This window comes from Sapajus apella, unplaced genomic scaffold (assembly GCF_009761245.1).
Source record: "Sapajus apella isolate SASKATOON/1434 unplaced genomic scaffold, GSC_monkey_1.0 scaffold8, whole genome shotgun sequence".
Lineage (NCBI taxonomy): Eukaryota > Metazoa > Chordata > Mammalia > Primates > Cebidae > Sapajus > Sapajus apella.
The window spans coordinates 9,538,286-9,561,910 of NW_022436948.1; the positions used below are offsets into that span (position 1 = coordinate 9,538,286).

General features: G+C 46.1%; 1 protein-coding gene across 3 annotated transcripts in view; it reads right to left on the reverse strand.

The window, feature by feature from the left end:
• Nucleotides 1–299: 299 nt before the first annotated feature.
• The window catches only part of CHAF1B (chromatin assembly factor 1 subunit B), a 29,917-nt gene continuing 6,591 nt past the window's right edge, over nt 300–23,625 (reverse strand). For 2 of the 3 annotated variants that reach the window (XM_032276925.1, XM_032276927.1), the window contains exons 4-14: nt 22,682–22,799; nt 21,356–21,459; nt 18,225–18,321; nt 17,460–17,544; nt 14,281–14,374; nt 10,209–10,278; nt 9,718–9,809; nt 6,118–6,259; nt 4,074–4,505; nt 1,385–1,479; nt 300–841 (exon numbers count right to left, since the gene is read on the reverse strand). In XM_032276925.1, coding sequence (XP_032132816.1) covers nt 750–841; nt 1,385–1,479; nt 4,074–4,505; nt 6,118–6,259; nt 9,718–9,809; nt 10,209–10,278; nt 14,281–14,374; nt 17,460–17,544; nt 18,225–18,321; nt 21,356–21,459; nt 22,682–22,799 — 1,421 coding nt within the window. In that variant the 3' untranslated portion in view covers nt 300–749. The remainder of the gene's footprint in view (nt 842–1,384; nt 1,480–4,073; nt 4,506–6,117; nt 6,260–9,717; nt 9,810–10,208; nt 10,279–14,280; nt 14,375–17,459; nt 17,545–18,224; nt 18,322–21,355; nt 21,460–22,681; nt 22,800–23,625) is intronic. The other variant, XM_032276926.1, reaches the window with a different exon arrangement.

Sequence of the window (23,625 nt, forward strand, 5' to 3'; positions counted from 1 at the left end):
GCTACACTGCAGTGAGCCAGATAGCGCCACTGCACTCCACCATGGGCAACAGAGCAAGACCCTGTCTCAAAAAACAAAAAAGATACTTTTTTTGCTTTGAAAACCCAGTGTAAAAAACCTATTGAGATACCAAATTGTATATGAAATAAAATCTCAACTCTCTCTTTAGAATAGATTCATAAAAATGCTAAGGAAATGTACTACAACATTAACAAGGGTTACTTCTGGTGGGAAGATGATGGGTGATTCCTATCTTTTTCACTTCATTTAGTTACGAACTTTAACAGAATGAGCACAAAAACAAACACAACCACCTTCCAAAGTTTAATCAATCACCTTCTTAGAAGTGAAATCTAACAATCACTTCAAATACTCTAAAATGCAACAGAGTGAAATCTCATTACTTTCTCATCTCCCTAATTCTAATTTAAACGGAGTCCCTCCATGAAGCGTGTGCACTTTCACGACGACGCCAGGGAGGACTCACACATTTTCACACTGGATAACGTTGAACTGCTCCAGGTTCAGAAACTCATCCACCAGAGGATTTACTATATTAAAACATTCACGTCTCCAAGTTAAAAATGGATATTGAATACACTATATTTCTGGAGAAAATTCAGTACACACGCCACTTCTGTTAGTGCCTGTCCCACTCCACGGAAGCCCTGGTCTCAGGCATCTCCAGCTTCGCCACCTCCCTGCACAGATGGGGGCCTGGCAGGCTTCCAGCAGAAGCCAAGGTCCCATCAAGGGTCCGGACTTTCCATGTCTCCTTTGTTTTCATCGAGTCTGGGCCGCTTTAGCTCTAGGGGACTGCCCTGAGCATCTCCAGGCGTCTCTGCAACATTAACAAACATAAGGTTGGGAAATAAATGAAGAATTCTGGAAGCCCAGGGCTGACAATACAGAGCCAAGACATGGAAGATCCTATACTGATACCAAGGAAGGATCTGTACAGTGGTTCTCAAACAGGGGCGATTTTGCCTCTCAAGGGAGAGTGGGCAATGTCTGGTGACATTTTAGAACGTCATGGGCAAGAAATAGCACCCAGGGCTGCTGCTGAACATCCTATAATACACAGCACAGTCCCCCACAACAAAGAATTACCTGGCCCAAAAGGTCAACAGTCATCAGGTAGAGAAACCTGATCTAAACGGTCTCCTACGGAACCCACTACCTGGCTCACCAGGAGCTCTCACTGGCCAGGTGGTCTCCCTGCTGAGGCCTCAACAGGCAGCCAGTGGGTTTAAACAATGGTTGCAATAAGATGATCCTTGCTCTCTCAGAACTGACTTAAAATTAGATAGCATTAATTTCCAAAAGAACAAAAGAAAAGCTATTCTACCTTTAATTACGTTAAACCAGTAACAGTATCACTTACCTGACTGAATTTCTTCTGTAGAACGGATGGAAATTACACTGGTTGGTACAGAATTTGGTGGAGTGTCTGTCTTTAAGGGTGTTAAGTTTATTCTCCTTAATTAAAAAAAAAAAAAGTAGAGGGGTGCATGGCTCATTAGTATCACAGGAATTGTTTATGATTATACTAACTTTCAAATCTACCAAAGGAAATACTTAAATTTTCAGCTGAACATGTGGTTCACGGCATTAAGTAGTGAGATGTGCCCACTTGTTTAATAACTGAGGATTACATCCGTGTAGTAAGTGAAAGCATCACATTTATGACAGTCAACTGAAACCATAACCAGTCGTCTCAAAGTTTCAAAACCTGTGTTGTTAATTCCCCACGGTCCTGTGAACACTCTGCTGGCTGCTGTGTAGGTATGGTTTCTATCTATGAAAAGCACCAAAACACAGATAATACTTTTTAAAAATCCAGAGTCTTGGGCCAGGCAAGGTGGCTCATGCCTATAATCCCAGAATTTTGGGAGGCTGAGGTGGGCAGATCACTTGAGGTCAGGAGTTTGCAACCAGCCTGGCCAACATGGCAAAATCCCATCTCTACTAAAAATACAAAAAATTAGCCAGGCATGGTGGCAGGAGCCTATAATCCCAGCTACTTGAGAGGATGAGGCAGAAGAATTACTAGAGCCCAGGAGGCAGAGGTTGCAGTGAGCTGAGAGCGCACTACCGCACTCCAGCCTGGGCCACACAGCAAGACCCTGTCTTAAATGAATGAATGAATGAATAAATAAATAAATACCCAGAGTCTTAATTTTCAACAACTATTCTTGTTTTTAAAAGATTACAGGCCACGCACGGTGGCTCAAACCTGTAATCCTAGTACTTTGGGAGGCTGAGGCAGGCAGATCACTTGAGGTCAGGAGTTTGAGACCAGCCTGGGCAACACGGTGAAACCCCATCTCTATAAAAATACAAAATTAGCTGGGCGTGGTGGTGCGTGCCTATCATCCCAGCTACTCGGGAGGCTGAGGCAGGAGAATCACTTGTACTGGGGAGGCGGAGGTTGTGGTGAGCTGAGATTGCGCCATTGCACTCCAACCTGGGCAACAAGAGTGAAACTCCGTCTCAAAAAAAAAAAAAAAAAAAAGATTACAACTTCCAGAAGCTTGGTAAATAAATCAGAAGAAATTAAGAGGGGGAAAATAATTTAATACCAAAAACAGTTCAAGGAATACTATCACCTAAAAAGAAACAGAAAAATTTTAAAATACATTGCTAATCTGCAGAAAGAGAGATTTTAAGAGAGCGGTAAAATTAGTGATCCATACACATATTGTGAACTTGCGAATGAAGACCTGTGCACACAGGTGAGGCTGACAGGCATAGGGCACTTGTCTAGCTCGCCATCCCCAGCACTCCCCTCTGCGTCCCCCCGCCACAACCCTCCTCCTGACTCAGTTGATGTGGAAGGCTGGGGGTCACAGGGCTTAATGGAGAAGGAACTATACAAGGTCAGAGGGGTAACTGGACATCAGCTGCAAGGGAAGGAAGGCAACGGAAGGCTGCACTGCCTGATGGCAGAAGGACCTGCTAAGCAGCTCTGTATCCAGCAGGAGTAGCCGACACAGGATGCCAGCCACACTGACATGAGCACGGACAAAACAACTCCGCACCTCCCTGGGGACTGCCTGTTATCAGATTAAGATCCCCGTTTCTCATGGGCCAGGCTGCTGGAAACATCAAACGTGGTCTCAGAAAGACACTCCTGGAACTGCCTACGTCCTGGGCAGGACAGCAGAAATAAAAATTGGGACCCACTTCCTGTTCCTGGGGCTCATAGCCAGCAGGGGAAACTGAAGCATCGAAGCACCTGCTATGGAATGCGATGTGTGGTGACAAGGGAAGGGCTGACGGGCCGCAAAGACTGCAAACAGAGAGGGTACATTCAAAGGGGTCTTTCAGGAGACTCCCGGAGTCACCAAGAGGAACAGATGATCAGGGCTTCCCCCAGGGAAGGGAAGGACAGAGACCTCAAAGGGTAGAGTGTGCTCTGGGAAGATGGCATTCAGGGCTGGGCTAGAGATGAAGGCCACGGACTGAGGAGAGAATGGCCACAGTCCTTCCTGGACGACAGGCTGCAACCAAATCACAGTCCGTGTGTGTGCCTAGGAGCCTGGGCTTTACGTGACAGGCAGGAAATGGAGGAACAGACAGAGGCCTGTATGCAAGAAATGACACTCTTGGATTTGAAGGTAAGTATCTCTCTGGCGGCGGGCAAGGTGGCTCACACCTGTAATCCCAGTACTTTAGGAGGCCACAGCAGGCGGATAACCAGAGATTGGGAGTTCAAGACAAGCCTGACCAACATGGAAAAACTCCATCTCTACTAAAAATAAAAAACTAGCCAGGCATGGTGGCGCATGCCTGTAATCCCAGCTACTCAGGAGGCTGAAGCAGGAGAATCGCTTGAACCTGGCAGGTGGAGGTTGCAGTGAGCTGAGATAGCACCATTGCACTCCAACCTGGGCAACAAGAGCAAAACTCCATCTCAAAAAAAAAAAAAAAAAAAAAAAAAAATCTCTCTGGCAACCTACTGGTATGAAGTATTCGCTGCCTGAAATTCCACCTCCGCAGGTTGGGAGTGTTCTGTTTGCATTTCATGTTTCATTTTGCAATGACAATTTCTGGTTCCAACAAGTTCTTACCGGGGCGTTGTCTTGCTCCAGGCTTGCAGTGTGTTCAGAGTGACCCTCCGGGATGGATGGGCTTTTGTGTTTTGACTACTAGGCTTCAAGCTCTTCTCCTCCGAAGGCCCACGCAAGAAGCTTTTGACAGCAGGGATGACGGAGGGAGAGTCCCTGATGGCTGCTGGGGCTGGGGCCTGTCTGGCCTGTGGGGGGGTCGTGCTGGGGCTGCTGGAGTCTTGGGTTCTGCTGGCAGGGGTTCCCTCTACCAGTCTGGGTCCTGGCGAAGACCCTCGAGGTGTCTGACTCTTGGTTTTCTTTGCTGTATCAGGAGTTCTCATGCTCAAAACTGGCTTCTCTTTCAAAGGAATTCCAAGTTCATCTTTCTCAAATGTGACAAACGAGCAGTAACCGTCCGTGGAAGAAATGGCCAGGAAGGCGCCATCACTGGACCTTTGTCCCCAAAACAGGGAAAAGTTAGAGACCTTACCAACATGCTCACATCTAGTTAGAAGAGGGAAGTTCAAGCTAAATCACAAGTTTTTGTTGAAGGCAAAAACTAGGGAAAAGATACGACTAGAAAAGAGTATGACAGCTCCTCACTCGAGCAGTTTCATTGCGATTTCCTGAGTCACTGCAACTGATCTGTGCTACTAGCAATTTTTACTTTAGTAGGCTGGGCATAGTGGCTCACACCTACAATCCTAGCACTTCGGGAGGCCAAGGCAGGCGGATCATTTGTGGTCAGGAGTTCAAGACCAGCCTGGCCAACATGGTGAAACCCTGTCTTTACTACAAATCCAAAAAAATTAGCTGGGCATGGTAGCACATGCCTGTCCCAGCTACTCGGGAGGCTGAGGCAGCAGGAGAATTGCTTGAAACCAGGAGGCGGAAGTTGCAGTGAGCTGAGATTGTGCCACTGCACTCCAGCCTAGGTGACAGAGCAAGACTCCCATCTCAAAAAAAAAAATACAAAAAACTCACCCTGGGCCAAGCAGGCTGTGGGGGCTGACTGAAAGGTGGCAGAAGGGCAGTGATGAGTGACATCCTCTTGACAGGCCCAGCTCGGGGCACTTCCCTATCCTGGGCAGCAGGGGCATGCAGGGAAGGGCTTCCTCCCAGAGGGCCTGAGGAGTTCCCAAACGGTCAGGGAGTTCATAGTGCCTCCCTTCAGTTTATCAGAGCCCAGTTAACCCCACAGGGCCATCTGAATGCCATCAAAACCCACCAGTGTGAAAATAAGCAGCAAGTATTGTGGCAAACCAGAAATGGCTTTCCTTTTAATATTGATTCTTTAAAAAACAAAATTGGACCAGGCGTGGTAATCCCAGGTAAACACCTGTAATCCCAGCACTTTGGAGGCCGGGGTGGGAGGATCGCTTGAGCCCAGGAGTTTGAGACCAGCCTGGACAATGTGGCGAAACCTCGTCTCCACTAAAACCAGAAGAATTAGCCAGGTGTAGTGGTGTGCACCTGTAATTCCAGCTACTTGAGAGGCTGAGGCATGAAAATTGCTTGAACTTGAGGGTGGAGGTTGCAGTGAAACGAGATCATACCACTGCACTCTAGCCTGGGCAATAGAGTGAGATTCAGTCTCAAAAAAATAAATAAAAAACAAATAAGAAACAAAATAGGGCCGGGCGCGGTGGCTCAAGCCTGTAATCCCAGCACTTTGGGAGGCTGAGGCGGGCAGATCACAAGGTCAAGAGATTGAGGCCATCCTGGCCAACATGGTGAAACCCCATCTCTACTAAAAATACAAAAAAATTAGCTGGGCGTGGTGGCGCACGCCTGTAATCCCAGCTACTCGGGAGGCTGAGGCAGGAGAATTGCTTGAACCCAGGAGGCAGAGGTTGCAGTGAGCCGAGGTCGCGCCATTGCACTCCAGCCTGGCACCTGGTGACGGAGTGAGACTCTGTCTCAAAAAAAAAAAAAAGAAGCAAAATAGGTGACTATGGCCCCCAAAGCCATCTTTAGTAATAAAATACTCCCTTACCCCAGAGTCTATTCCAGGGTAACCACCACGGTCTCCTTCACTCACTCTCCCTTCTTAGCAGCCACTCACCATGAAATGTCACTGAGGGTGTGGTAATGTATATTAGACACGTAACCAAAAGGGAAGGACTGCTGGGTGTCGTACAGAAGCACGGAGTCCTCCGAAGCCACAGCGAACACCAGGCGGTAGGGCAGACTCATCAGCTCCACACCTGGGAGTCGGGGACAGAGACAAAGTAAAACTGCAAAAACAAGGCTTCTGGCTGGGCGCAGTGGCTCCCACCTAGAATCCCAGCAATTTGGAAGGCTGAGCCGGGTGGATCGCTTGAGCTCAGGAGTTTGAGACCAGCCTAAGCAACATGGCAAAACCCTGTCTCTACCAAAAATACAAAAATTAGCCAGGGTTGGGAGCACAAGCCTGTAATCCCAGCTACTCTGGAGGCTGAGGTGGTAGAATCATGGAGCCCGGGAAGTTAAGGCTGAGGCGAGCCACGATCGCACCACTGCACTCCACTGTACTTTGAATCGCTGGAGCCCAGGAAGTTAAGGCTGAGGCGAGCCATGATCGCACCACTGCACTCCACTGCACTTTGCTGGGTGACAGAGTGAGACTCTGCCTCAATAAGTAAATAAATAGAAAAGCTCTTAAAGGAAACAAATAACTAATTCCCCAGCAAAGCCCTCTCTCCAGGGGGACCTAAATGACACAGTTTTACAAAAAGCTAGTTTACCACATGCTTTACAAAAAAATTCAGGTCTTGTTATTATTTATACCTGACCACATGAATAAAGAGAACATGAATGAACCAGTGAGGACAGTGTACCAGGAACCAAGAGTCATGGGAACAGAAGAGCCAGAAAAGCAGGGAAAACAAAAGATATGTGACAGAGGCAAGTTAATCTGAGAGGCTGCTTTCTTTAAGGAAATACAAGAGTTATTTAGCAACATTGTATCCAGTGCTATTTATTCATTCACATAAAGGATCAAAATTTAAAAACAGCTTCTGCTTCCAGCCCTGGAGAAAAAGGGATCAGATTTACCCTCCTACCTGAAAAAATCCCAAAATACCAGGCAATCTTTTAAAACACTGGCAATGAAGGATAGTGATCCTTAAATGAGCTAAGTCCTACCATTTCTTCAACTTACTGCCTGGAGAGTTTCCAGGCCTTGTAAAGGCAGAGGAGCCAGGCAGAGCCCAGCAGATGCCCGGAGCTGAGAAGACGGAGCTGGGAGTCCAGTAAGGCCAAGGCAGCTGGAGTCACAGGGCAGAGGACCAGAGACAAGAGCGCAGAGAGCGAGGGCCAGAGACAAGAGCCATGGAGAGCGAGCTCCAGAGGCCTTCAAGGTCCGTCTGGGGTCACTGGCTGAGCGCTGATCTGTGCATGCATGAGCAGACCTGAGGCTGGAGGAAGAACATCAGAAAGAATAATCCCCGAAGCCCACAAAGGGCCAACAGTGTGTATTTCCCAGGTGGAGTAGAAAACCTCATATTTCACAGGGCCCAGATTAGAGTACATGGAAGGCTTTGCCTCAGGAGTGGGGAAAATTAGCCCTAGACTAAACGCTGCCTAACAAAGCTTAAAAATAAGACCTAAAAGAAGCTAAATATTTCTAAGTAACTACTGCATCCCAGAATAAACCTCAAGAATGTTTATAAGAATAGACCAGATGCAGTGGCTCACACCTATAATCCCAACACTTGGGGAGGCCGAGGGAGGCAGATCACCTGAGGTCAGGAGTTCAAGACCAGCCTGGCCAACAGAGTGAAACCCTGTCTCTACTAAAAATACGACAATTAGCCAAGTATGGTGGTGCATGCCTATAGTTCTAGCTACTTAGGAAGCTGAGGCAGGAGAATGTCTTGAATCCAGGAGGTAGAGGTTGCAGTGAGCTGAGATTGCGCCACCGCACTCCAGCCTTGGCGGCAGAAGAGCAAGACTCTGTTTCAAAAAAAAAAAAAAAATTTTTATAGGAGTAAAAATACATCAGCATCCATTAAGATACCAGACATTGAATTTTAATCCAACATTAAAATTCAATGTCTGGTATCTAACCAAAAAGTACCAGGCAAGCAAAGAAACAGGAAGATATGAACCATAATGAGGAGAAAAAAAATGAAATCCAACCTGTATACAAGGACATTAAAAGAGCTATTACAACTGCATTCTATATGCGTAAGAAGCAAGGGAAAACTGAGGGGGCCATCACCTGAGGTCAAGAGTTCAAGACAAGCTTGGCCAAAATGGCGAAACCCTGTGTCTACTAAAAATACAAAAATTAGCTGGGCGTGGTGGTGCACACCTGTAATCCCAGCTACTTGGGAGACTGAGGCAGGAGAATAGCTTGAACCTGGGAGGCAGAGGTTGCAGTGAGCCGAGACTGCACCACTGCACTCCAGCCTGGGCAACAAGAATGAAACTCCTTCTCACCAAAAAAAAAAAAAAAAAAAAAGGGAAGAAAGAAAGAAGCAAGAGGAAAGATAGAGCATGGAGAGACAGGGAATATACAAGGAAGACCCAAAGTGAACCTCTTAGAAATGAGAACCACAACGACAAAAAACACACTGGATGGGACCAAGGGCAGAACGTGCAGAAGAAGGGGATACCGAACTCAAAACACCGCTATAGAGACTTCCAAAATCTAACACTGGAAGACAAAAAAAAAAAAAAAAGTAAGCAGTATCAAAAGCCAGGAAATAATTTCAAAGGACCTAATATAATATATGTGTAACAGGAGTATTTGAATAAGAGAAGGGGATGACAGAAATAATATTTGAAGGAATAATGGCTGAAATTTCCCAAACGAAATAAAAATGATAAACCCATAGATCTATGAAGTTCAATGAACCACAAGCACAAGAAAACATAAAGAAAATGGCCAGCCATGGCGGCTGATGCCTGTAATCTCAGCACTTTGGGAGTCCAAACCAGGCAGATCACTTGAGGTCATGAGTTTGAGACCAACCTGGCCAACATGGCAAAACCTCATCTCTACTAAAAATAGAAAAGTTAGCCTGGTGTGGTGGCATACGCCTGCAATCCCAGCTACTCTGGAGGCTAGGTGAAAGAATCCCTTGAACCTAGGAGGCAGAGGTTGCAGTGAGCTGAGATCACACCACTGCACTCCAGCCCGGACGACAGAGTGAGACTCCATCTCAAAAAAAGAAAGAAAGAAAGAAAATTGATAATCAGAGATTATCAATAGATAATAGACTACTGCTATTCCTTTTAAAGTGCCTTAAGCAAGAAAATATAACCTGAAAAAAGAAAAAAAATTGACATGTATATTTATAACCTCAGTCTTTGCTCCAGCTTTTAAGAATAACTGAACTGGGCCAGGCACGGTGGCTCATGCCTGTGATCCCAGCACTTTGGGAGGCCAAGGCAGGTGGATTGCTTGAGTCCAGGAGTTAAAGACCAGCCTTGGCAACATGCTGAAACTACATCACTACCAAAAATACGAAAATTAACCAGCCTCATAACCTGGCCTCAAAATAAATACATAAATAGATTTAAATGTAAAAATAAAATAAAATAGTTTAAAAATAACTAAACTGAACCAAACCCACATACCCGCCTTTCCCCATAAGACGAAATCCAAACTGCCACCCCACTCTGGTGACCTGTTTTAGAGAGAAAACATAACACACCCCTGAAGCTCTGAGGATACCTGTTTCCACCACCGGCCTCAGTTCAAAGTAGACTGGACAGCAGCGAACAGCAAGAGTGGCTTTTCCAGGACACGGAAGATGAGCGACGGGCCTAATGGATGAATTGCAGTTTTAGGAAAAGGCACTGTGACTCAGCAAAAGCAAAAATAAAAGGTAAACATTTCAGCAGGGCACAGTGGCTCATGCCTATAATCCCAGCACTTTGGGAGGAGGAGGCGGGCAGATCACCTGAGGTCAGGAGTTCGAGACCAGCCTGGCCAACGTGGTGAAACTTTGTCTCTACTAAAAATACCAAAATTAGCTTGGGGTGGTGGCGGGCACCTGGAATCCCAGCTACTCAAGAGGCTGAGGCAGGAGAACCACTTGAACCTGGGAGGCCGAGGTTGCAGTGAGCTGAGATCATGCCATTCCACTCCAGCCTGGGCAACAAAAGCGAAACTCCATCTTAAAAAACAGAGTAAACATGTTAAGTATTTCCTCAACTGCATACCTTTTAAGATTCTTCCGGGAGAAAACGTAAGTGGTATTCGTTACATTTTCACCGGATTCCACACATCCAGCTGGGAGCAGGGAAGGGAAGGAGAGGAAAGAAGAGTCACTGCTTTAGCAAGCTGTTCACCAACAGAAGCTCAAGAGCCTTCAGTTTTGATTTGCAAAACTGTTCCCCTAAAGGTATATTCTCTGGACAGTGTTGTGACTGAGAACAAAAGCAAATATTCCCGGCCAGGCACGGTGGCTCACGCAATCCCAGCACTTTGGGAGGCCGAGGTGGGTGGATCACGAGGTCAGAGAATGAGACCATCCTTGCCAACATGGTGAAACCCCATCTCTACTAATAACTTAAAAATAAGTGGGTGTGGTGGTGCCTACCTGTAATCCCAGCTACTTGGGAGGCTGAGGCACAAGAATCACTTGAACCCAGAGGGCAGAGGTTGCAGTGAGCCTAGATCACGCCACTGCACTCCAGCCTGGGTGACAGAGCGAGACTCTGTCTCAAAAAAAAAAAAAAAAAAAAAAAAATTCTGGCACTGTCTGGTCTCAGCCCTTACTCCAGTTCGACCCACCAGGCATCTCCACCTACCTGTGGGCTGCCCCTGGGGACCTGGTTCTGATTGTGGGCTGGAAGAACATAGGGAGCCCTTGCCATAGGGCATCTTTGAGCCTCCAGGCAGTTCCTCGATTGAAGCACCATGACTAGATCCAGCTGCCCAAGCTCCCGGTTAGGACCCATCTCTATTCCCTGGATTCCAGCCTCGGTTGCCATCCAAAGGATGAGACTGCCTGTCCCCGACTGCCTTATCCAGCCATGAGGCTGCCAGGAGACCTCACCCTCTGCCGAAACCTCCAGCCTCCTTCAGGGCCTGACTTTGTTGTGGGGAACAGCCCCCATCTGAGAGCTCTTCTCCACTCACCCATGCTGTATTAAAACAGTTCAGTCCTGTCAGAGTGACCATCAAACATGGCTGCTCTTGGAAACATCTCCCTGTTTTATGTTCATATTTCTTGATACATATACACACACGTAACTTTACATATGACCATTTCACATACACTAGGGAGGGCAGTAGACAGTATCAGTAGTCTTTTTATTAATACATTCTACATAGCTACCCTCTTTTTGTTTTTCCTTTTCAGATGGAGTCTCACTCTGTCACCCAGGCTACAGTACAGCAGCACGATCTTGGCTCACTGCAACCTCCACCTCCCAGGATCAAGCAATTCTCCTGCCTCAGTCTCCTGAGTAGCTGGGATTACAGGCACCCGCCATGATGTCCGGCTAATTTTTGCATTTTTAGTAGAGATGGGGTTTCACCATGTTGGCCCGGGTGGTCTCGAACTCCTGACCTCAAGTGATCTGCCCACCTCAGCCTCCCAAAGTGCTGGGATTACAGGCATGAGCCACTGCGCCCGGCCCAATCTTTTCATCCCACTCCATTTCTTCCATCCCCAAGAAATCCCTCTCAACATTCGACACACCATTCTGTGATCTGTACATTTCCTCCACGCTCACATACTCATTACAACCAGCTATAACTCAATGACATATATACCTCTATGATGGCTTTTTATTGAGTCCATTTGTTTTACAAAACAGGGTATTACTGATGCTTTTCCTTATTTTGCTTGTCTCAGTCAACTACTCATGAAAGTTAACTTGCATAGCACTGATGCATTCTTTTCTTATAGCTGCATGTAATATTGACTGCAAGATTCATCCACCCAATCTCTGTTAATGAGTATTTCTTTCCTTTTGTTTTTTTACCGCTATAAACAATGCCTGCAATAAGCATCCTTAAACGTACACTCTTATACACTACGCTCCCATTTCTAAAGGAATTGGTCTCAGATGTGGAACAGATGGACTGGAGGTTCATGCATTCAGCTGTTACCAGGCTGCTTTCCAAAACGACTGGAACAATTCACATTCCCACCAGCAATCCCCACATTCTGCATGCCCATCAGCAACCGGCATTGCTTGTTCCAGTCAGAAGGGAATTAAAAAAAGCATCTGACTCTTACGCCACTATATTTTGTATTTCCCTGTTATTGAGTTCAGAGCCTTTTCTTATATCTGCTGAACAGATATAAGAAAGAGATTTGCTCTTTCTGTATCCTTTAGTCATTTTTTCTTTTGGGTTTTTCTTTTTTTTGTTATCAATTTGGAAGGGCTCATTGTCGATGATCTATATGAGCCCTCTCTCCTCTAGACCACGTATTTCCCAGCTCCATCCTTTGTCCACTGATCTTGCTCACTGTATCGTCTGTCATAGAATACAGTCACATGGGTCTATTACTTCCTTAAGAGAGTCTGGGTTTCCAGTCTTAATCGGGTCCTCCTACATTTCCTTACAAGAGTTATCTATTTTTACCTTTTGTGTTTAAGTACTGAATTCACCTGGAATTTGTTTTTTACATAGAGGCAAGGGGTCCACTTTTATCTTCCTCCACGTAGCTGGCTACCCCAGCACTATGCATTCAACAATAGAGTCTTCCTTCACAAGATCCATCTCCTGCACAACATGGTGATTATGGTTCATACAATGTATTACATTCCTAAAAAATGCTGACAGAGTAGATATAGTGTTCTCACCACAGAAATCCTAATTATGTGAGATCATGCTATGCTGGTTAGCCAGATTTAGTCATTCCACAACATATATATAATTCAAAACATCATGTCCTACACAACTACATACAATTTCATCTGTCAATTAAACAAAAAAGGGGGGCCGGGCGCAGTGGCTCATGCCTGTAATCCCAACACTTTGGGAGGCTGAGGCAGGCGGATCATGAGGTCAAGAGATTAAGATCACCCTGGCCAACATAGTGAAACCCCATTATCTACTAAAAATAAAAAAAATTAGCTGGGCATGGTGGCATGTGCCTGTAATCCCAGCTACTCAGGAGGCTGAGTCAGCAGAATCGCTTGAACCCAGGAGCTGGAGGCTACAGTGAGCCAAGATGATGCCACTGCACTCCAGCCTGGGTGACAGAGACTCCGTTTAAAAAATATATATTAAAAGAATTTATTACTGGCTTTAGTGAGTAACTTTTAATGATAAATGTTTAATAACTAACTTTAGGAAATAACCTAAACAACTAGTTTTTCTTGATCCTGAGACTTCCTAAGCCAAAGTATCATTCCCACATGTTCCACAGTGTTCTTTAAAGCCTCACCCACACGGCTGCATATGTGACTCATATGCTTCTCAGGCCCTCCCTGGCCCAGCTGGGATGGGACCCAGTGGCAAACCTGCCCTGTGCCCTCCCGTTTGGCCCAACCCTGGTCGATGTTGTCATGTTTATGCACAGGATGGTCCTGGAGCCATGGAGATGAGCAGGCATCGTTCCCTGAGAGCACTCTGGCCTCAATGCTACCTGGCCTTATCTTGCTGGGCTGAGCCTCTCGCCTTTTTAGGGACAATAAAACTTGGCTGACCTTTTTTATGAGACAAAGCTTTGCTCTTGTTCCCCAGGCTAGAGTGCAATGGCATGATCTCGGCTTACCATAACCTCTGCCTTCCAGGTTCAAGCGATTCTCCTGCCTCAGCCTCCTGAGTAGCTGGGATTATTGGCATGCACCACCATGCCCCGCTAATTTTTTGTATTTTTAGTAGAGACAGGGTTTCTCCATGTTGGTCAGGCTAGTCTCAAACTCCTGACCTCAGGTGATCCGCGCACCTTGGCCTCCCAAAGTGCTAAGATTACAGGCATGAGCCACCGTGCCCAGCCAAAAGTTAAATTTATCTAAGAGAAAATGCTTATCACTTTAATCTCATAACTCTCAAACTTGCCTGCACATGAGAATCACTTGGAAATCTTTTTAAAATTCCAAAAGCCAGGCCACCCAGACCAATTACACTACTCTGGGGGTGGGACATAGGATCCAGGGTTTTTTTGAAGCTTCCCTGGAGGTTCCAATGGGCAGGCAAGTTGGGGACCCCTGCAAGCTGGGGACCCCTGCTCTGATCAGCATTCACTGAGCTGATAAGCAGTGTAAAACAGGAGCAGACATTCCTGCTTGGCCATCATTTCCTTAAATCCGAAGCTACAAAACACACCTGGCGTGAGGAGCAAAGATCCATCAGGAGTGAAACTCAGTCTTCGGAAGAACGACTTCATGCTGTCGTCGTGAAACATCCGGTAGCTTCTTGCCTGCCGCACATAAAATTTATTTTTATTATTATTTTTTATTATTTGGTTTGTTTGTTTCTTCTATACACACAAAGTTTAAACATTTTTCCAAATCTTCACACTCACAATAAAGGCTTCCCAAATGCTGTATGTTCCTATGGTTTTCTTTATAGTGTCATTTACTGTTGACATAATCATAAATCAAACTGAAATATATTTTAAATCAAGTAACTGTGCAACACTGCAAGGGTAATCATTCATGAAAACTGACTACACATTTTTGTTAGGTAAAGCTGTATGTATATATGGGTGTTTTATGTGCTTCTAAAATTATTTTTTAAAACTCTTAAGAACACAAACCACAGGGTCAACAGTGGGTCAACTGGGTCTTGAGACTGGGAGACAGAGGGAAGATGACCAGGAGACCTTTGCTTTCTATGGCGTGGATTCATTTAGAATTTCCAACTGAATGCACTCTATTTATTTATTTTTATTTATTTATTTTTTTATTTTTTGAGATGGAGTCTTTGTCTGTCGCCAGGCTGGGGTGCAAGGGCGCAATCTCGGCTCACTGCAACCTCCACCTCCCAGATTCAAGCAATTCTCCTGCCTCCGCCACCCAAGTAGCTGGGACTACAGGCACGTGCCACCAGGCCCAGCTAATTTTCGTATTTGCAGTGGAGATGGGGTTTCACCATGTTGGCCAGGGTGGTCTCCATCTCTCGACCTCATGATCCACTCGCCTTGGCCTCCCAAAGTGCTGGGATTATAGGCATGAGCCACCACGCCCAGCCTATTTATTTAGAGACAGCGTCTTGTTCTGTCACCCAGGCTAGAGTGCAGTGGCGCAATCATAGGTCACTGCAATCTAGAACTTCTGGGCTCAACGCAATCCTCCCACCTCAGCCTCCTGAGTAGCAGGGACTATAGGAACATGCCACGACCTCCAGCTATTAATAAATGTATCCTTTTAAAAAAGAAAATAGTGGATTATTAAACTGGCTACCATTAATCTTTCCAAACAACATTTCGTGAACAGCTCTCTAGCACAGGTCTTACTATTATTTATTGACATTTTATAAACATCAAGCATGTGCTGGGCATGATGGCTCATACCTGTAATCCCAACACTTTGGGAAGCTGAGGCAGGCAGACCACTTGAGGCCAGGAGTTCGAGACCAGCTTGGCCAACATAGCAAAACCCCGTCTCTACTAAAAATACAATTATCTAAGCATAGTGGCACACTCCTCTAATCCCAGCTACTCAGGAGGCTGAGGCAGGAGAAACACTTAAACCTGGGAGGCAAAGGTTGCAGTGAGCCAAGATCACACCACTGTACTCCAGCTTGGGAGACAGAGTCAGACACTGTCTCAACAAACAAGCAAGCATTTAATTCTTAAGAACACAAGGAAGTAGGCATTACTATTCTTTTATTATTTGTTTATTTATTTTGAGATGGAATTTCACTCTTGTTGCCCAGGCTGGAGGGCAATGGCGCAATCTCAGCTCACTGCAACTTCCACCTCCCAGGTTCAAGCAATTCCCCTGCTTCAGCCTCCGGAGTAGCTGGGACTATAGGCATGCGCCATATGCACAGCTAATTTCTGTATTTTTAGTAAAGACAGGGTTTCACCATGTTAGCCAGGCTAGTCTTGGAACTCCTGACCTCAGGTGATCTGCCCACCTTCACCTCCTAAATTGCTGGGATTACAGGTGTGAGCCACTGCATCCAGCTGACATTACTATTCTTACTTTGCAGGTGTGACCTCTCAGTGCCTGTCAGTGGCCAGCCCACACTGCCTTACCCTGCTTCCTTGGAGGGATTTGCACCCAGTTCCCATGTGGAGCCAGTAACTGGCTTACTCCCCTGTACCTCAATGCCTGCCTCAGTAGCCTTGAGTCCTTTAGGACTAGAGTCCTATTTTCATTTGCCAATTCTTTCAAAGTCAAAATCCTTCCTATGCCTAAATATCAGCTTTTTGGCTGCCTCTCTGCCGTCTGCTACCAAAGCTCTCTATCTACCTGCCAAGGTAGTAAACTGAATGCTGCCAGACAGATCCAATGTTGGACCACCTGTCTTCTGTTGCCTCGTGTAGGGATCTTCCCAGATCAGTAGTGACCAGCCCTCACTACATCTGAGAATCATGGCGGCCCTGCCTACCTCCAACCAAGAGAATCACACCACTCAGGCTGGGGCCAAGGCATCCATATTTTTATTTTTATTTTAATTAATTAAGTTATTTATATGAGATTGAGTTTCGCTCTTGTCACCCAGGCTGAAGTGCAATGGCTCGATCTCAGCTCACGGCAACCTCTGCCTCCCGGGTTCAAGCAATTCTCCTGCCTCAGCCTCCTCACTAGCTGGGATTACAGGCATGCATCACCATGCCCAGCTAATTTTGTATTTTTAGTAGAGACGGGGTTTCACCATGTTGGCCAGGCTGGTCCCAAACTCCTAACCTCAGGTGATCTGCCCACCTCAGCCTCCCAAAGCGCTAGGATTACAGGTGTGAGCCACCACGCCTAGCCTTATTTTATTTTTCAAATAGAGTCTTGCTCTATCATCCAGGCTGGAGTGTAGTGGCATAATCTCAGCTCACTGCAACCTCCACCTCCCACGTTCAAGTGATTCTCATGCCTCAGCCTTCCGAGTAGCTGGGATTACAGCTATGTACCACCATGCCCAGATAATTTTTGTATTTCATTGAGATGGGATTTGGCCATGTTGGCCAGGCTGGTCTCAAACTCTTGACCTCAAGTGATCCGCCCAACTCAGTCTCCCTAACTGTTGGGATTCCAGGCGTGAGCCACTACGCCTGGCCAGCACCCATATTTGTAATGCTTCCCAGGTGATTCTACAGTGCAGCCAGGGTTGAAAACCACTGTCCTGTCCTCCATCGGTGGCTCTCCCTTGGTCTCCAGATGTCCCCATTTCTATACAGATTAGCCCGCCACACTAACTGAGCCTTTACTGTCCAAGAGAAAGCCTTATTATAGTTCAGGAATGGGGTGCTTGAGGCCAGTGATTTGGCCACAAGGGTATAGAAGGAGCTCATGACTTTCTAATAAAGTGCTGCTGAAAAAGAATGGCAAAATATTGTGTACCTCTCCTTCAGCCCCTATTCCAGACAGCATCTTCGAAACATTAAAAGCCACACGCTTCTTCTGTGTACTGTACACTCGCAGCACTCTGAAGAAAGAACACATTGATTTACCACTTCTAGTACACGAATTATGCTTCACACAGAAACAACTTATTACCAACAGCCAATTATTACCACTGCAATTTTCAGCCTGCAAAAGCTTTTGCCAGTGATATTCACAACTGGATAATTATGAAGGAAGTGAATATTAGCAACCTAAAGAATATTACAGGCCAGGCGTGGTGGCTCATGCCTGTAATCCCAGCACATTGGCCATGGAAGGCCGATCATTTGAGGTCAGGAGTTCGAGAACAGCCTGACCAACATGGTGAAACCCTGTCCCTCTAAAAACACAAAAATTAACGGGGTGTGGTGGTGCACACCTGTAATCCCAGTTACTAGGGAAAGTGAAGCAGGAGAATCGCTTAAAACCAGGAGGAAGATGTTGCAGTGAGCTGAGATTGCGCCACCACACTCCAGCCTGGGTGACAGACTGAGACTCTTGTCTCCAGAAAACAAACAAAAAAGATTTACTAAGTACAAACTTCGTGTAAGGCACTTGCCCTAATTAATTTCCAGTTTCTGATCATATTATAAGAATGAGTGTAAAGGCAAGAACAAAAGAATGAAAGCTAGACTATGATAAATTTTGGTTAAGTTGTGATAAAAATCTCTCTGCAGAAAATTCCAAGTAAATACAAAGACAGCTTGCCAAAGCCGAATGTACCTGTCACAGCTCAGAGTAGCAACATATTGACCCAAAGGGTCCCAGGTTACTCCTTGGACGTAACTTTTATGTTCATTAAAAATCGATATCTTTTGTCCTACAAAAAAAAACACACACACAAAATAGCATTATCAAAACTTATTTGAGCCCAAATAGTATAAACTGTGACATAAATATTATTCCCTTTTACCATGTATCACTCAGCGGGCATAAGTGAGAGACTCCGTACTAAACCCTGTGTCAGGCTCTGAGGTTGCAAAGATGATTTCATGCAGTCCCCACCATCAGGGAGCTCACAGATCAGACAGACCCATCAACAAGCAAGTATCACACATGTGGACCAGGAGAAGAGGGGGAGCTGATAGCACAGGGCACTGGGTCTCAGGAGATCTAAGTTCAGTTCCCCAAGTCAGGCAGGATGAGGAGGAGATGAAGGGTGGAAGAAGGTATTCTAAGGAAATCCACGGGGTTAAGACAGCTTAGTGAGGCCGGGCGAGGTGGCTCATGCCTGTAATCCCAGCACTTTGGGAGGCTGGCAGGAGGGCGGATCACCTGAGGTCAGTAGTTCAAGACCAGCCTGGCCAATGTGGTGAAACCCCATCTCTACTAAAAATACAAAAATTAGCTGGGCATGGTGGTGCATGCCTGTAATCCCAGCTACTTGGGAGGCTAAGGCAGGAGAATTGCTTGAACCTGGGAGGCAGAGGTTGCAGTAAGCCAAGATGGCACCATTGCACTCCAGCCCAGGCGACAAGAGCAAAACTCCATCCCGAAAAAAAAGACAGCTTAGTGAAGTGAATACGGAGCAGTGAGAGGTGACTGAAAACTGCTAATGGGTACAGTGGAAGGCCAAGAACAGAAGATAAAGAGGAAAGGAGAAACATTACAGACCGTGTGTGTAAGGAAAGGGCTGTGGGGATTCGCGCTGAGAAGTCATCTGCATTTTAAAGTTCAAACAGGTTTAGAAGATGACAAAAAGTGTCACTAGTTAGGAGGTGACTGAGTAGACCAGGAAAAAGATGAGGAGGGCCCAGAGCAGGCAATGTGAACAGGGGTAGAAAACGGACTTGGAAAATATTCAGCACACAGAGATGGCCTGCCTAAAAGGACAAGGGAGTTATGAAGCCTTGGCAATTCCTTTTTTCTTTTTCTTTTTTTTTGAGACAGGGTCTCGTTCTGGAGTGCAGTGGCACCATCAGAGCTCAATGCAGCCTCAATTTCCCAGGCTCAAGAGATTCAGCAGCCCGAGTAGCTGAGACTATTGGCCCGTACTACCACATCCAGTTAATTTTTGTATTTTTTTGGTAGATAGGGTTTTGCCATGTTGACCATGCTGGTCTTGAGCTCCTGGGCTCAAGCAATCCTCCCAAAGTGCTGGGATTATAGGCGTGAGCCACTGTGTCTGGCAGGTCTTTTTTTTTTTGAGATTTTTGGTGAGGTTCTGTAGCAACACATCACATTCAAGATAAAACCTAAAATCCTGGCCAGGCGCAGTAGCTCACGCCTGTAATCCCAACATTTTGGGAGGCCAACGCAGGTGGATCACTTGAGGTCAGGAGTTCGGGACCAGCCTGGCCAAAAACCATGTCTCCACTAAAAACACAAAAATTAGCTGGGTGTGGTGGCGGGTGCCTGTAATCCCAGCTACTCTGGGGGTTGAGGCAGGAGAAGTGTTGAACCCAGAAGGCAGAGGTTGCAGTGAGCCAAGATCGCACCACTGCACTCCAGCCTGGGCGACTGAGTGACACTCTGTCTCAAACAAACAAACAAACACACACACGCACACAAACAAGACAGGATGGAGGACGGCTTGGCTGGACAGCATGGAACTAAAAAAAGCAAAGATTTTTATAAACCGGATGAGAACTGGGCTGACACCATGCTGGGGGACAGCCAACACCAACTCCCCTCCCCAGGGACTTGAGTTGTAGAATTGGCAGGAGGAGGCTTAGCAGAAAACAAAGTTTGAGTAAAGGGCGGTGGGGGATAAAAGTGGTTAGGAATCAGCCCCTGCTTGCTTTTGGCATTTCACAGCTGTTTTTACACCACTATAACTTTTTACATGTCTACCGTCTCCCCAGCTAGAGAACAGAATGTCCCCGGCTTTCCTTGATCTTCTGAAATGGAAACCTGATCCCATCTACCCCATCAACCAGCCTGCCATGCCCTATAAATCATAAGTGACTTGTTAATCTTCCCAAGATCCTAACCTCCATAAAGGCAGGGCCTGGGCCTGTCATCTTACCTGCAGGCCCCACCATGTGGGATGTGCCTGGCCTCAGCATCAGTAACTCGCCTGCAGGTAAGATGACAGGCTGCTACGCCTCTTACACTCTGATGATCCATGGCTTATGGGACTGACCCCTATCCTGCTGAGCCAACCATCTACTTCAATTAACTAAAACAATTTGTTGTGTTGCTTTTAAGGTTAAAGCAAGTAGGCTGGGCATGGTGGCTCATGCCTATAATCCAAGTACTTTAGGAGGCCAAGGCAGGTGGATCACTTGAGGTCAAAAGTTTGAGACCAGCCTGGCCAATGGTGAAACCCTGTATCTACTAATGATACAAAAATTAGCCAGGCCTGGTGGCCCACACCTTTAATCCCAACTACTGGGGATGCTGAGGCAGGAGAATCTCCTGAACCTGGAGGCAGAGGTTGTAGTAAGCCAAGATCATGCCACTCCACTCCAGCGTGGAATAGAGCAAAACTCCGTCTCCAAAAAAATAAAAATAAAAAAAGTTACAGCAAATCAGAGCCAGGGGCAATGGCTCATACCTGTAATCTCAGCACTTTGGGAGGTCAAGGCGGGCAGATCACCTGGGGTCAGGAGTTTGAGACCAGCCTGGCTAACACAATGAAATCGTCTCTACTAAAAATACAAGAATTAGCCGGATGTGGTGGCATACACCTACAGTCCCAGCTACTCAAGAGACTGAGGCAGGAGGATCGCTTGAACCCAGGAGACAGAGGGTGCCATGAGCCACGATCACCCCACTGTGTTCCAGCCTGGGCGACAAAGCAAGACTCTGTCTCAAGAAAAAAAAAACAGTTAAAGCAAGTTAGGTTTTTAGGCTTTTACAGACACTTAGAATATTTCTTCCTGCTGATAATAACAAAACATACCATTTACCTTTATTGACATCCCATATGATGGCTGTGTTATCCACAGAGGCAGAAGCCATTAAATTCCCATCAGTTGCCCAGCAAATATCATACACATCTTCTAAGTGGCCCCTAGAATCCAAAAACAAAGAGGAAAAAAGCAATTACTGCCTGGGTGTGGTGGCTCATGCATGTAATCCCAGCACTCTGGGAGGCCAAGGTAGGCAGACTGCCTGTGGTCAGGAATTCAAGGCTAGCCTAGCTAACATGGCAAAACCCCATCTCTACTCAAAATATAAAAATTAGCCAGGCGTGCTGGTGCATGCCTGTAGTTCCAGCTACTCAGGGGCTGAGGCAGCAGAATCCCCAGAACCCAGGAGGCAGAGGTTGCAGTGAGCCAAGATCACGCCACTGTACTACAGCCTGCGTGACAGAGAAAGACTCCATCTCAAAAAATAAAAAAATAAAAAATAACAAAAAAAAGCAATTATTAACTCAAAAAGGGACAAGTTTTCAAAAATATAAAGGCAAACTCTGGAACTACGCATTAAAATGAGATTCCAAAATTTCCACTGGCACCATATTAGCTATAGTTATTAAAAAACTACTTTCACCGGGCACAGTGGCTCATGCCTGTAATCCCAGCAATTTGGGAGGCCAAGGAGGGAAGATCACCTGAGGTTGGGAAACTAAGAAAATCCACTTTAATTATGCTTTCATCCTTTAAAACTGTCATCTTAGGACTGGTTCACATAAATAAAACTTCTAAATTAGACCAGCCTGGGCAACATAGTGAAACTCTGTCTCTACAAAAAATTTAAAAATTAGTAGGCCGTGGTGGCGTGTACCTGTAGTCCCTGCTATCTGGGAGGTGAGAGGATCACTTGAGCCCAGCAAGTCAAGGCTGCAGGGTACTGCGATCACACAACTGCACTCCAGCCTGGGCGACAATGAGGCCCTATCTCAAAAGAAAAGAAAAAGGCCGGGCGTGGTGACTTATGCCTGTAATCCCAGCACTTTGGAAGGTGGAGGTAGGCGGATCGCGAGGTCAGAAGTTCAAGAACAGTCTGGCCAACACAGCGAAACCCCGTCTCTACTAAAAATACAAAAAATTAGATGGGTGTGGTGGCACATGCCTGTAAATCCAGCTACTTGGGAGGCTAAGGCAGGAGAATCATGTGAACCCAGGAGGTAGAGCTTGCAATGAGCTGAGATCACACCTTTGCACTCCAGCTGGGTGACAGAGCAAGACTCCGTCTCAAAAAAAAAAAAGATTAAAAAAAGTCAAAAGGTGTATTCCATGTAATGCATTCATCATGAACAGAGATCACTGCCATGGTCCTTCCCAGGTTACCGCAGAGTCTTCACAACTGTCCAGTTCTCCTTGTTGAGCTGGGCCTCGTCCTCATCCTGAAAAGCGGTCTGCTCCGGCTCCTTGTTATCATTCACCTTCCACAACAGGATGACAGCATCTGCGGGTGATGCAATCACGTGACCCACGCTTCACCCACACCCCTTCACATCAGGATTTTTAGGGTATTCAACCACATTTATGTTGTTCAGTGGACGCTTTGGCCACGATGATTTACTTCCAAGCATTTCAACAGGGAAAGTAGGCTTGCCTTCTGAGTTAAAATCTCAAACTCACATTCATACTAGGTCAGTGCTATACAAAATCACCTTAAACAGAAGGGTCCCTAGCCAGCAAAATGACACTGTAAAGTGGCTGGCTACATTAACAATTCTAAAGGCATAACCTATAAATAGCTGAGTAGAAAAACAAAACAGCAGCCAGGCGTGGTGCCTCACACCTGTAATACCAGCACTTTGGAGGCCAAGGCAGACGGATCACGAGGTCAAGAGTTTGAGACCAGCGTGGCCAACATGGTGAAATCCTGTCTCTACTAAGAATGCAAAAATTAGCCAGGTGTGGTGGCACATGCCTGTAATCCCAGCTACTCAGGAGGCTGAGGCAGGAGAATCGCTTGAACCCAGGAGGCGGAGATTGCAGTGAGTTGAGATCACACCACTGCACTCCAGCCTGGGCAACAGAGCAAGACTTTATCTCAAAAAAAAAAAAAAGAAGAAAGAAAGAAAGAAAAAGAAAGGAAGGAAGGAAGGAAGGAAGGAAGGAATGGAAGGAAGGAGGGAGGTAGGGAGGGAGGGAGGAAGGAAGGGAGAAAGAAAGGAAAGAAAGAAAGAGAGAGAGAGAGAAAGAAAGAGGAAGGAAGGAAGGAAAGAGGGAAGAAAGGAAAGAAAGAAAGAAAGAGAGAGAGAGAGAAAGAAAGAAGAAAGAAA